This window comes from Manis pentadactyla, chromosome 4 (genome assembly GCF_030020395.1).
Source record: "Manis pentadactyla isolate mManPen7 chromosome 4, mManPen7.hap1, whole genome shotgun sequence".
In the NCBI taxonomy this organism is placed as follows: domain Eukaryota; kingdom Metazoa; phylum Chordata; class Mammalia; order Pholidota; family Manidae; genus Manis; species Manis pentadactyla.
Window position 1 is genome coordinate 100,867,046 of NC_080022.1, and position 16,359 is coordinate 100,883,404.

At 52.3% G+C, this 16,359-nt stretch overlaps 1 protein-coding gene across 6 annotated transcripts; it reads left to right on the plus strand.

The window, feature by feature from the left end:
• The first annotated feature begins 1,434 nt into the window (after window positions 1-1,434).
• On the plus strand, window positions 1,435-14,597 carry EPS8L3 (EPS8 like 3). Of its 6 annotated transcripts, none has more exons than XM_036916700.2 (19): window positions 1,437-1,600; window positions 3,736-3,801; window positions 3,945-4,009; window positions 5,731-5,889; window positions 6,181-6,330; window positions 6,442-6,497; window positions 6,912-7,054; window positions 7,143-7,258; window positions 7,500-7,620; window positions 7,703-7,764; window positions 8,009-8,083; window positions 8,441-8,589; window positions 11,687-11,768; window positions 12,014-12,048; window positions 12,551-12,740; window positions 12,915-13,043; window positions 13,329-13,402; window positions 13,876-14,114; window positions 14,268-14,597. In XM_036916700.2, exons 2-18 carry the CDS (start codon window positions 3,771-3,773, stop codon window positions 14,063-14,065), a joined length of 1,827 nt encoding a protein of 608 aa, XP_036772595.2. In that variant the 5' UTR covers window positions 1,437-1,600; window positions 3,736-3,770; the 3' UTR covers window positions 14,066-14,114; window positions 14,268-14,597. The 6 variants fall into 6 exon arrangements, with proteins under 6 accessions (XP_036772598.2, XP_036772595.2, XP_036772601.2 ...); XM_036916701.2 differs by having other exon boundaries at window positions 1,438-1,600; window positions 6,915-7,054; XM_036916702.2 differs by having other exon boundaries at window positions 1,439-1,600; window positions 13,876-14,008.
• Window positions 14,598-16,359: the final 1,762 nt, after the last annotated feature.

Below are 16,359 nucleotides of genomic sequence, written 5' to 3' on the forward strand. Positions count from 1 at the left end.
ACAGGATGTGCTCTTCCCCAGCCCCGGCCCCCAGCCCTGCACAAGAGTGCCTGCTGTGCTCACACTGAGGGGAGAAGAGGCCCTGGGAAGGATGGGGCCTGGACCGAGCTGGGTGGGGACTCAGTCTTGGCTGGGCATTGGGGCCAGGGCTCGGGGTAGGATGTGGCTACAGCCTTGATGAAGCTGGGGCTGCGACTGGGGGAGGCAACCAAGGGACAGTCTGTCCTGGGCTGAAAGAAACTGAAAGACAAAGGGACTGAGATCCAGGGAACAGGACAGCCAGGGAAGGCAGGAGGTTCCCATGAGGCCATGGCTGGGGGCTGGCCCAGCGGGCACCTGATCCCTGGGCCCCTAAAGCTGGCTGCCCAGTGGACTCCCACAGGTGGGGAAGGCCCCAGCAAGGACCTAATCTCTGGACTCCAGGCCATCCAGGGCAATGTTGGCTGGGGTGGGGGCAGGGGACTAGGCCAAGATCCCCTGGGATGGCCTTATGGAAGCCAAGGATTGGGGTACAGGATGCTGGCTCTGCTCTTAGACCACAGGACTCTCCACCACAGATCCTAACCCCTCCCGGCTGCCTGGTCCTCTACCCATGGCCACCCCCACACTGGCACTTCCCTGTCCCCCTCTCCACCTTGTTCCCTTGGTTCCTTTTACACCCCACTTCCCTTGTTAGCCTTGAGCTCTCAGAGGGCAGGCAGACGGGCCTATCATGGGTGCCAGAGAAGGTTTTTAAGTGAAATGCAGCACAAGGACTGGGCAGCTTCATGAACGGGGACAGAGGCAGGCCTCAGTTTCCCATCTTTGCTGAAGACAGCCAGGCATTGACCAGAGGTCTGAGGGCATGGGGTGGGGTGGGGTGGAAGGAAAGATCAAAAATAGGGAATGAGAGGGCCTCTTGCTGGGTGGGAGGGGACAGAAGAAAGGACAGAATGAGGCAGGCCCTGCCAGCAAGAAACCTCAGTCCTCCATGTAATGCTCATGGTGGGCCCAGGCCCCGTCTGTTCTTACAAGATCCATGTGCTGCTCCCAGGCAGCAGCTGGGCACACATGTTCATGTGCCCACATGTGCAGTACACGTGAGGCACACATGGCAGCCCCCAGCTTCCCTGAAGCCTGGGCCTCCCTCCCGCCTTCCGTTCCTTGCCCACAGAAGCCAGAATCTCCGAGGCCCTGGGTGCCCTCTCCTTCTTGTCCCAGGCCCAGTGGTAGTGCTGACCTGGGAACTCTGAGCAAGTGCCCAAAAGACAGAGGGAAAAGGGGCCCACACCTCAATGCCAGAGGCAAGAAGAGGAGGGAGTGGGAAGCAGGGCTCTCTGACTAAGCTTGGGGCACCTGCTGGTGCTGGCACTGCAATGGGCCCAGGCTTCCTATTGGGTAGCTGTTGGCCTAGGAGACCTCCCACCCACCAGAGTCCAAAGAGCACAGGTGTGGCTGCCTCTTGGCCTTATCACCATAGGGCCTGTCTCTAATCACAGAGCCTCTGCTTGCGGCCACAGCAGAGAAGCCACTGTCCTGTGAGCACCAGCAACTGACCACCAGCCCTAAACTAACATCAGCCCCCTCGGGGGACCAGCTGCCAGACCTTATTGGAACCCAGGTAAGGTCCTGACCCTCAGGAAGATCCCAGAGCAGTGGTGGCAACTCGGTGGTTTGGCAGGCCAGGGTCTCCAGCCCTCTCCCAGATACAGCCAGAAACACCGCCAAGAAGGACTTGGTACTCGGCCGTGAGCCAGCTGATAGGAAGCAGGGCAGGGGAGCCGGGATGCCAGCAGCATCTTGGGTTGCTTTTCCCAGTGTCTGTGATGTAGACACCCCTTCCCTGCTCCAAGCCCCTAAATTTGGGGGATAAATGGTGGAAACTCAACCTGCTACAGCCCTACCCCACCCCACCCCTCCCCAGGAGCAAGGCTAGCCAGTGCCAGCCTCACCCCTTCCTGCTGTGGGGATCTTCTGTAGCAAATACTTCCCTTGACTTGCCCCAGGGGCCCACAGGGACCCAGAGGGAGCTCCCAGCATGGAGGGGAGGAGCAGGGAGCAGCGCTGACCAGGCAGAGCTTGTTTTCTCTCCCCTTTCTTTATACCTAGAAGCAGGAAGTATTGCCTCCTGGGGATGGAGCTGGGGGAAGGGCAAGCAGGCTTCTAACACCCCTACCCCTGAGGAGGAAAGGGGTCCTCCAAAACAAGAAAAACAGAGGTCCAGCACCTCCTCCACAATCCCTTGTTTACTAGCAACTCATTTTCCCAACACTGAGTCATATTATCAGATCCTTTGTTATTTTTGTAACAGTCCCAATAAACAGGGGCGTGGGCTGCTCTCTTACACTTTGCCCAGGATATTCCAGGGTTCCTGCATAATGCACGCTCATCACATGGATGCATGGTCACCCACAAAGCCGACACCCATTCATGATGCATACATACAAACCTCATTCAAATAACACATACCCTTGACCCACACACTCAACTATCTCCCGCTCACCCGTGACTCCACCCCCACTCCCCTTCCTCCCCGCCTGTACGCATTCACCACATTTACCTCCACTCCATTTCAACATGTATGGCTTCTAGACACCCTCTGTGACAGGAAGGCGCTGGGAAGACAGTGGTGGCAAGACAAGTTTGTCCTCAGGAGGTCACAGCCCAGTGCCAGGCGTTTTCAAACAATTAAGGCACAGGGTTTCCAGGAGGCAGGGCTAGTTTCATTCTCTATGAAATACTCACTTGTGACCTCAGGCCCGTTACCCTCTTTGAGCCTCAGCATCCTCATCTGGTAAATGGGATAATAACAGTACCCACCTGGAGAGGTTGTTTTGAGGATTAAATGAGTTGATAAAGGTAAAGTCCAAAGAACAGTGCTCAGAACACAGGCACAAGGAGCTATAAACAACGGTAGGGAAAATTAATATAACATTCACCAGAGGCTTAGCACCAGGCTTGCAGCAGTAGCCAGGGTGGCTGTCATTGTTAGAAAGGAACATATAAGGTTGAGTGTGGCATTTAGATGGCACTCTGGGCAGGGTGGAGTGTGGGGGTCAAAGAGGGCTTCACTGAGGACGTCAGCCTTGCGTTGGAATTTAAATGGTTGGGTGAGGAGGTGCTCTGGGCAGAGGGTTCAGGATATGAAAAGTCAGAGACAGGAGACTTGGTAAGACATTCAGGGAAGTACGGCTCATTGACAACTCTCACAGAAAGCCCTGATAAACGCACATACACACGTATGAGCACAAACACCCATGCACACCTCCTGAGCAGGCCCCTAGCTTAAGAGCCAACACTGGCCTCTTCCAAACATGCAGAATTGAAACAAACTTGGACTAGAGGCTTGCTTTGCATTTGGCTGCTGAACCTAATGCCTTCCCTCCAGAAGCTAGGTGCAGCCACCCATCTGGCATCTTTCACACCGAGACCCAGGGTGGGCGGGATATAGTCCCAGGTGCCTTTCCACATAGCTTTCCTGGGCCCATTGGAATGAGCTTTATTGGCCAAATAATGAGAGGCCAGGGCTGCCTTGGGGCCTCCCAGGCCTAGGCAAGATGGAGGGCTCCTCAGATCAGTGGAAGGCATGGCTGGAGAAGGCTCCAGAAAGTCCCCTGGAGCCAGGGGCTTTGGGCCTGGGCCTGGAGGCCCCAGGTCAGAGCGTGGCCCAAGCCTCAGGCCTGAATCAGGGACAAGCAGCAACCTCTCCTGCCCTGGAATTCCTCTCCCAGCCTGAAGACTGTCTCTTTGGTTCAGTTTGGGCTCTAGGGAGTTATTTCAGCAGTGTCAACATGTCCCGGCCCAGCAGCAGAGCCATTTACAGTAAGTGCTCCCTCCTGTCCCCTCTCCCTTCCCTCCCTCAACCTCTTGCCCTCCAGTCTCTCCCTCCCCACACTGACATCCCTCCCTGGTTGTATTTGTCTCTCCTTCTTCTGCCCCCATCCCCTTGCTCTGCACCCCTGCAGTGCAACGGAAGGAGTACTCGCAGAGCATCTCCTTGGAGCCCACTCACCTGCAGTACAGGGTGGAGGTTAGTAACCCTGGGGGCCCAGTTTTCTGATTCAACCCAAGTTTTCATATGCGCTCACAGCCCTGCCAAAAGCAGACATCTCAGAAGAGGGTCTGCCACGGAAACCAACTGCCTGAGCCAGCCAGATTGGGGTGGGGGCGGGTTGGTCTTTGGGTCTAAAAAGACTAAATGAGTATCTGCTCAATCTGGGAGAGAAGGAGCAGCTGGGCACTGGCAAGGGAAGCTGGCCTAGAGGTTGAGCAGGTGGACATCCTGTCCCAAGGCAGGAACAAGAAGCAGGGGGATAGATCAGGAGGTACAGGCAGCCACCACAGCCCACCCCTGCCTGCCTCTGGACCCACCCCCTGCTGCACTGGTCCCCAGGAAACTGCTCTTTGCCCAGGATCTGGCATAGCTGGAGGCAGGAATGTGTGAGGTCAGCAGTCCCTGCGAGGATTTGAAAGAACCAGGGTTTGAGAGGGGAGATGTCTGGGCTTGAGCTCCCAAGGCAGGCCTGAGCTGCTCAGAGGCTAGAATGGAAGCTCTGGACCAGCCTGGGAGGATGACGCTGGCATTGCGGATTCTAGCTGAAGGGCTGTTAGCAGCATGGTGAAAATGCAGACTAGAAGGGTGGGGTAGGAAGAGCACACACTTGGTCAGGCTGAAGCACCTGGCCTAGAAACTGCCCTGGGCAGCAGCAGATTGAGGGCTCTCACGGAGAAGAAGCAGGGAGGGACACCTTGGCGATGGCCTGGAGGCTCCACAAGGCAGGTAGGTCTTTCTGAGTTACTGGGTTGGAGCCAGGGGTTCATGGCAAGGGTGGGGGCTGGGAAGTGCTTCATTTTGGCCCAGCAGGCAAGAGCCAGAGAACTGGGGCTTTCTCCAGGATGCTGGGCATTTGCTCCTGCTGCCAGGTGGCCCTGAACATCAGGCAGTGGGAACTCCGGGAGAGAAGCTGGGAGCTGTGCAGAGAGCTGGGTGGTGGGATCCAGGGCAAAAGGCAGATAGCTTCCCCTCAACAAAGCTCTGGAGGGGAGGCCGAGGGAACAGGACTGTGACTTGTGAATGTAACATTTGGTTGGAAGAAAGCAGAGGTCTCCTCCAGGAGAGAGAATAACAGCAAAAACCTGCTGGAATGATCAGACTAGCATTGGATAAGGGCCTGAGTGGAGACCAAGACCACCTCACTGGGCAAGGTTGGGAAGAAGGAGGGGCTTGACCTTCTTCCTGAGAGTCTGGGAGGTGATGGACTAGCAGAAGAGCAAAAGGGCTTCTGGGTATGGGGAACAACATGAGCAACACATGGCGACAGGAACACTAGGTCAGTGCAGAGAAGGACCAGGCTGGGATGGTGGATTCCCACAGGAGGCAAAGAAGCCAAACCCTCTATAATTGTTTATTTGTTGGGTGATTGGAGCCTACATCTACCAACATCCAGCATCCTTAGCTAGCCTAGACTGTTAAAATCCATCACCATCCTATCTCCAGAGTCCTAACCCCCCTCATGCAACCCTTTAGACCCCAGGTTGGGAGCCCTATCCTAGCCCAATTACCACTGCCCCTCCCCACATTGGCCCTCAAAGGCTGCTCTATGGGCACTGCCTGGGACCTCCCTCACAGGGTGGCCAGGGACATGTCTTCCCCCTCTGCTGCCTTTTCTCCACCCCACCCCTGCCCATCCCCACCTGTAATCCCCCTTTCCAAACCATCTCGCTGTCCTGGGCCTCCCCCTTTCTCTTCAGCACCTGATGACCTGTAAGCTGGGGACTCATGGAGTCCAGGAGCCCAAGGACACCATGCAGAAGCTGCAGGAGATGGACACTCAGGGCCGGGTGTGGAGCCAGGACTTGCTCCTGCAGGTCAGAGACGGCTGGCTCCAGCTGCTGGACATCGAGTCAAAGGTCAGCCCTCCCATTACACCCCACAGTAAGTTATAGCCAACCTAGGCTATGGAAACACAAGCACTGGCCATGAACCCCACCTTTCCAAGCGCCAAACAGCAGCCACTCCTCCCCATACAGTACACACCCAAGCCTAGGAAGAGACCAGGGACAGAGGCACAGGGGTCAGGGGAGATGATGTCCCAGCCACAGGCTACTAGGAAGGCTGGGGTGGCCCAGGTTTTGAGCTCCCAGGAGCCACCCTGGCTCTCAGTGACCTCACATCACAGCTGACTTATCTGCCTGGCCTAGGAGGAGCTGGACTCTTACCGCCTGGACAATATCCAGGCCATGGATGTAGTGCTCAACACCTGCTCCTACAACTCTGTCCTGTCCATCACTGTGCGGGAGTCAGGCCTGCCAGGCACCAGCACTCTGCTCTTCCAGTGCCAGGAAGTAGGGGTGAGTAGACAGGAGCAGGGCTGGGAACTAAGCAGGCATGGGATCCAGCAACCATCACTACCCACTCCCCCAGCTCCAAAACACAGTCTGCCTGATTGTTGGCTCCTCCAGGCAGAGCGACTGAGGACGAGCCTGCAGAAGGCCTTGGAAGAGGAGCTACAGCAAAGGTAGGCAGCTGCTGCCCTAGCCCACCTGCAGCACCGCAGAGCTCAGGCCTAGGCGGGCCAGGCCGGGACCCCACATGCGGAGTTGCCCAGGAGCCTGTGGCCCAACCAACCTAGGTCCGGAGCTGTGGAAGGGCCAGGCTGGATCAGAGAGCAGATGGGCAGAGGGAAGGGTTTGGAGTAGGCCCAGCAAACACTGGAGACTGGCTCTGGGGACTGACATAGGACCAAGAGGGCCCAGAGCGCACGCAGATGAGGCAAGGTGGAGTTAGGGAAGGATCCAGATGGGAGACCAGGGAGCAGGATGCGTGGGGGTCCTGGAGAGAGGTGGTGCTGTCCCTGGGTCCAGAGGCAAATGTGTGGGCAGAGCCTTTGTCCCAAGAACCTGTCAGAGCCATGTGCCCACCATGTGCTCAGCAGACCCCGATTTGGAGCCCTTCACCCAGGCCAGGACAGATGGAGGGGGCCACCTCTGGAAAGGCCACTCCCTAAGGAGCAGGTCCCCCCTCTGGAGTGCAGGCCACCTCCAGAACAGCCCTACGGGATGACCCCAGAGCACAGTAAGTTTGGGGCGCACGGGCAAGTGAGAAGAGAAGGTTCAGAGTAAAGGTCAAGGAGGCTCTGGCCCGCACTCTCCTTACCTTGCAGGCGTACCGCCATCCCCAAGGCCCTTGTCGCGCCACTCCAGCACCAGAGAACCCAGCGCCTTGGCTCTGCCTCCCCCAGGGCGGCCGCCATCCCCTGAGGACCCAGAGCGGGAGGAGGTAACTACAGGTTCTCTTGGGCTCACTGAGGCCTCTGGGCCTGAGCCCTGCCCCTCCCCCCAGGAGGCCAGGTCCTGGGGTGGCCAAGGCAGGCCCAGGGCTGAGGAGGGACAGGGAGGCTTGGTCAGACCCTGGGCTGGGTCTGAGGCTCAGGCTTGTGGTGGGGAGGGGGCAAGGGCAGGCTTGGGAGTTCCATGTGGGCCTAACTGCCCACTCAAGGCCACGGTTGTTTGGAGTCCAGGAGGTACTGAACTATGTCCTAAGGGACATTGAGCTATTCGTACAAAAGCTGAAGGAGGCCCAGGCAAAGTCCGGTCGTAAGAAGAAGAAACTGGGAAAGAAAAAGTACAAGTATCCGCGGGGTGAGTGCTGGGGGCTAGGGGAGAGGAGTTGGGGGGGTCTTGGGATGATCTGTGACCCCCTGCCTTCCCCCCTCCCCCACAGGGGTGACACAGGCACAGTACATCGATTGCTTCCAGAAGGTCAAGTACAGCATCAACCTCCTGGTGTGTTGCTGTGCCCAAGGTTCCCAGCCCTCTGCCCTCAGTAGCCCCTCCCTCTCCAGTCTCAAGACATCCCAAGCCTTTTTCCTTCTCTAGCTTGTCCCCTGAAACTCCCTGCCCACTCTGGGGACTTTTGGAGAACACCAGGCTCCCAAACAAGGCCCCCAGAATAACTATGGGGTCCTGGAGTCCTGGTAAAGGTGGGGTGGGAGGAAGGGTGGTGACAGGCATCACCCTGTGTCCCCAGGGGAACCTGGCCAACAGGCTGCAGCAGACAACTGCCCCTGAGTTTGTGTACATCCTCTTCCAAACTCTGGACTTTGTGAGTTGGGGGAAGATATTGCGGTGAACAGGGACAAACGGAGGTTAAGATGGAGCAGAGACCAGGGTGGAGAGCAGGCAGCAGAGGGCGGCTGTGGGTGTGCCCCTTGCTAACCCAACTCCACCTCCTCCTTGACCCAAGACAAGGAGGGTACTGTGTACAGCACCCCTCAGCAGACGAGATGGGCTGGGGTTGGAGTCAAGGACACCAGTGCTTGGAGGGAGATGGGAAGGAGCAGCAGGCCGGAGGCAATATGACACTGCAGAAATGGGAAGCCAGGGGCTCCACCACCTTCCCACTCCTGTAGGGCCCTGTGGGAGCCCAGGGGCTTCCTGACACCTTTCATCCCTCCCCTAGATCCTGGCCCAGTGCCCTGAGCCTGGCCTAGCAGCCCAAGTGATCTCACCCCTCCTTACCCCAAAAGCCATCAACCTGCTGCAGTCCTGTCTTAGTCCACCTGACAGTAACCTCTGGAAGGGGCTGGGTGTGGCCTGGACCACCAGCCGGTGAGTAAAGAGAAGGCCTGATCTAAATCAAGGGCAAGGGACATGGGGGCACAGGGCAAGACATCGGAGGGGGCAGGTTCCACATCATCACAGACCAGAAATATCTCAAGACACACTGAGGGACTACATGGGAAAAGTTCCAACTTTTTATTAGACTAAGTATGAACGATTTTTTTTTAAAGCCACTGCATACCCACCACAGAAGAAAGGCATTAGCTCAGAAAAAAAGAATAATTCTTCCCAAGAAAGGAGAGTTGGCAACCTTCAAATAAAATAATTTCTCATTTTTGTGAAGGACAAAGTGAAAACTTTGTCTCAATCCAGTCAGAATCTAAGAATTACTGATGTAAGAAATGCTGCAAATGCAACATCAGTAAGACCTGGCAACCAGCTGGCCAAGGAGTTAAGGGAGAAAGAAAAGCTGGCAACCAGGAGAGGGGCAGCCGGACAGTAAGGCCAAATTGATGAAAGCTCAGGCAGCGGAGATGAAACCCCGTTTGGATCTGCTGAGTGGGGGTGTCGGTGGAACATTCCACAGACAGGAGGACCCCGCCCAGAAGGGGTTCTAACTATGTGGGACCCACCTAACTATGTGGGAGCAGCCTCTGTGGGTCTGGAAACGGTGAGCCCGGACCCCTAGAGGTAAGCAGTCCGGGGGTGGGGGACTGGGTGGAGGCAGAACTCACTGTCCCAAGCACATTGACTCCATCCCAGAAGACAAGAAGGGAAACTTCTACATGTAGGTGTGAAAGGTAAAGGGTTGAGGAGGCAAAGAGAAATTCCAGAGAGTTAAAAGGAGAAACAAAAAAAAATTAGAGGAGTGAAAATCAAGAGAGAAGAAGGTGTTAGAAAGACAGAGAAGTCAACCAAGAAACAGCCAGTGGGCCTACTGAGTCTTTCGTCTAATGAGCAGCTCTTTTCAAGTAGGCACATTAAGGGATTTTTTGTCCAATCTATCTAAAGACGTGAATTGTAACTCAGTGCAATCTATTTCTTTTTATTGTGGTAGAACATACATAAGATAAAATTTATCATTTTAACCATTTTTAAGTGTATAACTCAATGGCATTAAGTACAGTAATAATATTGTGCCATCACAACTATCCATTTCCAGAACTTTTTCATCATCCCAAATAGAACTTGTAGCCATTAAACAATTAATTAAACAAAACTCTGTGCCCGCCCGTTCCTCCCTCTCCCCAGCCCCAGGTAACCACTATTCTACCGTATGTCTGTGTTTATTATTTAAATATAAAATTATGTCCCATGTGCCCTAATATATTTTCTAGTTTCTTAATAACCAAAAGAAGTGTAAAAACCCTCAAAAGAGTTGAATTACAGGCAAATTCCATTTTGATGGCTTGTTTTTAATGAAGTTTAAATAATTCTAAGTGCCTTGGTAATCCAGAAGGCTGTATAGACGACACAACGCCACTGTGTTTGGCAATTAGGAGACTATCCGGATTTTAGAAGAGGGAATTTCAATAGGGTAATGGCAGAATTAAGAATCAGATTGCAAGGCATAATGAAAGAACCAGAGGTAAGAAAATGTAGGCAGGGTATATAGACACATTCTTCAAAAGTTTGCTAAGGAGAAGGAAACAGAATGACAGCTTAAAATAAGTAGTAGTAACAGGCACAAGTAAAGACTTGAGCACTTTTTTTAGGGCAAAGAAAAGGAAACAATTCAAAAGATTCACAGGAGGGAATAATTTATTTGTTCCCATTGAATAAATATTTATTAGCTGCCTCCTCTGTACCATCTACTGTACTCAGGATACAGCCCTCAAGCAGTTCAATAAACTGAGAAACACATAGGTATCACATGCAATACAGTGTGAGAGGAGCAATAATCCAGGGTGTTGAGTCAGTAGCAGTGCAAAGAGGAAACACTCACCTCTGCCCCAGGGAGGCTGGCAGGGGACTTCCTCACTGAGCTGAGTGGTCATACCGGGGGCAGGCAAGTAAACACACTACAAGCAGAAAAAGCCTGGAGGCCACCAACAGGGCCACCCCTCTGGGGTCCTGTGCAATTGGAGGGGGGAAGGCCAAGGGGCAAGGCCCAGCCCCCACCCTAGAGTCAACCAGAGCAGCTCTGCAGTGATCACAAGTTACACACACCAGTCAGCTAGAAAGAATGATCAGCTGCAGGGCAACTAAAAACAAGCTAGAAAAATACCATGTGATATTAATAATAATAATAATAAAAGGGAGAAATGTGGGATTCACATTTAAATCAAGTATAAAAATCAAACGAATAATCAATTTGACCTGATTGTTTATAGTTCATGATGCGTGATCAAAACCGAAAGTTTCTGTGATATGACTGCCCTTGCACTGTTCACCATGTAAGAACTTATTCACTATGTAAGAACTTGTTCACCATGTAAGAACTTGTTCGTTATGCTTCAGAAGATTGGAGACTGTTGAGAATTAGGCTTGGGGTTGATTAAAGATTGTGCATTGAGTCCCCTATACAGAATTTTATTGTTGTTAACAACCATTTGATCAATAAATATGAGAGACGCCCTCTCAAAAATATATATATTTTTTTATCTGTTAATTTTTAGTAAATTAATCACCAAATGTTGACAATAGCATCTATGTAATAAAGTGAGTGACCAAAGAGTATCTGATTCATATTCTACAAATATTTATAAACAAAAGGAATAATAGCTTAAAATAAAAACAAATTAGTTTTTGGCTTTAAGACAGAATAAAAATTTACTTTGACCAAAAAAAAAAAAAAAAAAATACCATGTGAAACCCCAAGGGGGTCTTCTAGCCCTAACACTGTGTGGTTCCATCACTTTCATTCAAACCCCCAATCACTGCAATACAGGACCCAGCGTGTTCTTATGGAGCTGATACATCTACATGAAATGGACAGAGGTGAGGCTGGCCCACAGATTCATGCACCTTGGGATTTGTTCACGCTTAACTGTTTGCTCCTTTGTGCACGTTCTGGGGCCTTTCATCTGTGAGCTTGGGCCGTGTCCTCCGTTACAGAAGATCCCCGAGGCTATGCTCTGGCCTCTCCTCCCTCTCCACATTAGCCAGCCTGGCACACAGAGGACTCAGCTTTGTTCTCTTCCAGGGCTGACTGGACAGGCTCTGAGCCCCTACCCTACCAACCCACATTCTCTGATGGTTGGCAACTTCCAGAATCTTCCAGTCAGGTAAGGGTTGCTTAGCACAGATCCCTACTCAAAACCCTGGTCTCTGGATAGTTTCTGCCCTCTCAGTCTAAACCACTGGGGTCACATGACAACTAAGTGGTAGGTGGGTTCCTGTGGGTACCCATATCTGTGGGGTGGACAGGCAGGGAAGGGGATATAAGGAGCTGTGTGAGTAGATGTGTGGTCTGATAACCCAGCTCCCCACCTCCACACTGGCTGACTCTCACTCTGTTTGGCCCCTACAGGCACCCTTAAAATACCAGGACTCTACTTCCCTCCGGTATGCCCTGGGCTTAATAGGGACTAATGGTTCTGGGGAGGGAGGGCTGGGGTTTATCCTGTGGATCTGTGGATTCTATGCTTCAGAGATGCTCTGGGCTCTCCTTTAGCCAGAAACATATGTGTATAAACATGTCCCTCCCCTACCTTGGGTGAAAAAGCAAATTTTTACCTCTCCAGGCTCCAGTACCTTCTTTATATACTACTCACATATGCCTCCGGTTTCTCAGAGCTTAGGTATAAAGTGCTCAGAGGAGAGCTCAGATATAGAAAAGTCCACTTCTGGAAGAATCTTCAGAAATCCACATTTCAGACCCCTCCTGCCTGCAGAAACCCCCACCCCAAACCCCACCTAACACTGCCTGCCATTAAACTCTGTGGAAACCCAAAAGTCACCACCAGACTCCAAGTGGGAGTTATCTGGGGCTTTGGGGCTTGGACAGGGACTCAATTTCTGAGGCTCTATTCTCCAGCCATGCTGACTCTGTCTCTGGGGGCAAAAGCCCTAGGTTAGGGAGCACCTCACGCTTTGCTCAAGAGGAGACACACCACCATGGCCCTCAGCATGGGGACCCCAACCTCGTGCCCTCCAGCCCCAGACCTGTCAAGTCAGCCTTGAAAATGCAAGTCCTATATGAGTTTGAAGCTAGGAACATGCAGGAACTGACTGTGGCCCAGGGAGAGGTGCTAGAGGTGAGGTGTGGGCTTGAGCCTAGAAAAGGAGGTGGTGGTTGGTGGGAGCTACAGGCAGCCTGGGGTGGGTAGGGGCTGTTGGGGTGGGTGGCCTGGACAGGGAAAGGAAAGTGGGGAAGGGCCAGGAGAAAAGTCTTATGTGTGCTTGGTGACTGAGGCAGTAACTCTTGACAGGTTCTGGACCAGAGCAAGCGGTGGTGGCTGGTGAAGAAGGAGACGGGGCAGAGTGGCTACATTCCCAGCAACATCCTGGAACCCCTAGAGTTGGGGGACCCTGGGAACCAGAGCTGGTCACCCCCTTGGGTACTACACAGCCTAGACCGTCCAGAAGCTATAAGGCCTGAATCATTGGTGGGGGCAAGAAGGATTCAGTGACAAGTGGAGGAGATGGTTCTGGTTTGATTTAATCATCATTATGGTACACTTAACTATGTGCCAAGTTTATCAGGGGGCCAGAGCAGAGAACAAGCAAACCATGGAGGAAGATAAATGATGTCACAGGAGACCAGAGAAGGGATGCTGATCACGGGGGCTGTGGGTGGCTCTGAGATGGCACAGCCTCTTACCCACAGTTCCCCCTGCTTCTAGGCTCCAATGCTTCGACTTAGCTCAAGGCCGGAGGAGGTCAGGGCCTGGCTGCAGGCAGAGAACTTCTCCACTTTGTGAGTGCCTAGCCCCATGGGGTGTGTTGGGAGATAATAAAAGACTCAGATAATAACCAAGGAGACCCAGATTCAGAACATACAACCTGACCTACACAGTGCAAAACAGACCCCTGTCACCGTGTGGCCTCTGCTGAGAGCAGAAGAGAGGGCAGGTCCATGCCTCTGTCAGAGCACTAAATGAGGAACCCCTGCCGTAGGGAAGGCAGCAAGATCAGAGGGAATGCAGGAACTGCCAAGCACCCCTCTGCACCCCAAGATTCTCTTCTAGGGCACTTCTCCCTTCAAATCCAGGAGTTCCAGAATTGGCTTAAGCCAATATGCATGTCCTACACCTTCACCTCCAGACACCCTTGTCCATGAATTTTCCTGCAACCCCAGCCTCCAAGCCCAAACAGCCCCTTCTCTACCCAAATGCTCAGACCCAAGTCCTTCTACCCACCACTGACAGCTTCTGCTGTTTTTGCTCCCAGCACGGTGAGGACCCTCGGATCCCTGATGGGAAGCCAGCTGATTCACATGAGAGCCGGGGAGCTACAGATGCTGTGTCCACAGGAGGCCCCACGAATCCTGGCAAGGCTAGAGGCAGTCAGAAGGATGCTGGGGGTGAGGACACCCTGCGGTCCTGACCCCCACTTGAAACTCAGGGTGCTCCCAGGGTAAGAGTAAGAGCGCCAAGTGGACAAGCCAGCAGCCCAGCCCTGGGAAGGAAGTGAGTGTAGGAAGGAGCTGGCCACTGGATATTCTCCCAGGGGCTTGACCTCATGGGTCAAACATGCTGGGAGGCTCCAAGCTGATCAGTGGCATGGGCTTTTGGGCTTCCTCACCTGCACCAGCTGAATCTCAATACTTTTCTTTCCTTAAGATGAGCCCTTAGGACTCAGACACCTGCAAGACCAAGGCCCTCTCACAAGCAAGACAGTGGATCTGATGCTCTTCAGAGCCCTGAGAATTCCTCTTTCAGGTCTTCAGTTTGCAGAGAACCCCACACCCCAGCTCACACAGTACAGGATGAGCAAGTCCAGAGGTTGAGACAAATGATGCCTCTACTTGCTGTGTTGACAGCCCTCCTCAGCCCACCTATTTATTGTATCTCTTTCCTAAACCAGGACTACTTATGCCTAGATTTGTTAGGACTCTTTTAGTCCCTCTCCTCCTCAATAAAGCATATTCAAGCTTGTATGTCCCCCCACCACCACTTGCAACTTCTTCTGGGTCTGGTGGGAGCCAAAGGTAGAGAGGCAGGAAGAGCTGGGATGCTGGGCGTGAGACAGCAGCAGCCCTACGTCCGTCCCTGGGCCACAGTTTGAATACAAGGGGGATTTCCTACGACAGTCAAACGAGCTCAGACAGAATCTGAGAATTAGGGTCCAAGCTCTCCTTATTCTCTTTCTAAACAAACACCAAAGTAAGGCCTTGCTCACTATCCTTATCCTTCTGTGTATACTTCTCCCAGAATATTCCAAGGCACTGGCACAGCTGCAGGCACACCTCACAGGAGCAGAGTACGGGAGCCGACAGGGGTGGGTTTCCATCAGCCACACTGGCTGGAAATCCCCAGGAAGTACCAGCATGTGTGTCAGATGCTCCAGGCTCAAGTTAGCAACTTTCTTCCTTAATATAACTTTTTTTCCCTCCTGTTGGGTAAACCAACCTTGAACTTCCTCCCCAGCTTGTCTCTTTAATGACAGTGCATAGGGAACACTGGACTGGAAGTCAAAGGTCTACCAACTGACTGTGTAAACTCTGGCAAGACATTTCACTCTCTGGGTCCTAAGAAGAGTTTGGGTCATTTTGGTTTCTAATACCTAGTATACACAGCCTTCTTTAATTTCATTACTGTCAGACTCTCCTCCCGGCATAATAGAGGTTGTACTTTTATTGATTTAGTGTATTTTTTGTAATTGATTTTGTAATTTTATTGATAAGTGTATAGATGCCTATGGTTCAAGGGCCTTTTGAGGGTTTTTGAGATGTTCCCTTAAGTTTCTCTTAGCTGAATTTGTGCATGACTAGCATTGTTTGGGCCCCAGATTATTACCCTGTTTTTAGACTGCCTAGGTCATTCCCTCAAGTTGCTGGCCTCAGAAAATCATCTCTCTCAGCTGGTAACACTGAATAGGAAAGCAAACATTTTCCCTCACAAAAGAAAATAAGGTGAGACCCTTAGGATCTAACTATTAAGGGCAAAAGTTAAAGAAAAGTTAATTTCTTGGGAAGGGGAGAAAAAACAGTACCATTGCCCTCTGGGTTTTATGGAGTTGATGAAGTCCTAGAAGCAGAGAACCCCTCCAGGAGCAGGAAAAAAAATGTTTTTCAGCCTCGTGCTCCCTAGATCTCCCAGCAAAGACAGAGATGAGGTGAGGGGCTGTCTTGATATCCAAGTGCAGTAGAACTAGCCCAAGGCGTGCTATTACATAGACCTAGGTTTGTGTCCCAGGTCACACGTGGGAACTTGAGCTTAGAAAGGAAACTCACTCAGCCTCTCTAGGCCTTGCTTATCTTCTCTAAAATGGGCACAAAACCCACTTCACCAAGTTGTGATGAGGCTTAAGTTGGAATAAGTCAGCTGATAAATATGAAATTCCTATACTATAACCTGGCATATGATAGGTGTTCAATAAATGTTAGTCTTTTACCCCAAGTTCATTGTAACTGGCCTTTTGTTATATTGGGAGGAGAAATCAAGGCATTATAAATTCATCTATCCCTATGTGTTTTCACTTTTTTCCTTTCTTCTTTGTGGTGAAACGTCCTTTTAAAAAGTCCCTACCTTGCTTCAGGCGAACTAAGGGAAAAATGTGATTTTTCGCACCCAGGCTAGAGGGTGGAAGGGCGGCTAGGGGCTCAGTGTCCTAAGTGGCCATGCTGTGAAGCCAGGCCGGCAATTGTCCGAGTAGCTCTGGATTCCTCCCCGCCCACCTTCAGTGCACACGCCAGAGACAGCCATTCCCTGG

Coding starts and splice junctions, on each gene's coding strand:
- EPS8L3 (XM_036916700.2), top strand. CDS start 3,771: ATGTCCCGGCCCAGCAGCAGAGCCATTTACA. Junction 8,084..8,440: donor TCTTCCAAACTCTGGACTTT/GTGAGTTGGGGG, acceptor TCCCTCCCCTAG/ATCCTGGCCCAGTGCCCTGA. Junction 13,044..13,328: donor AGAGCTGGTCACCCCCTTGG/GTACTACACAGC, acceptor CCCTGCTTCTAG/GCTCCAATGCTTCGACTTAG.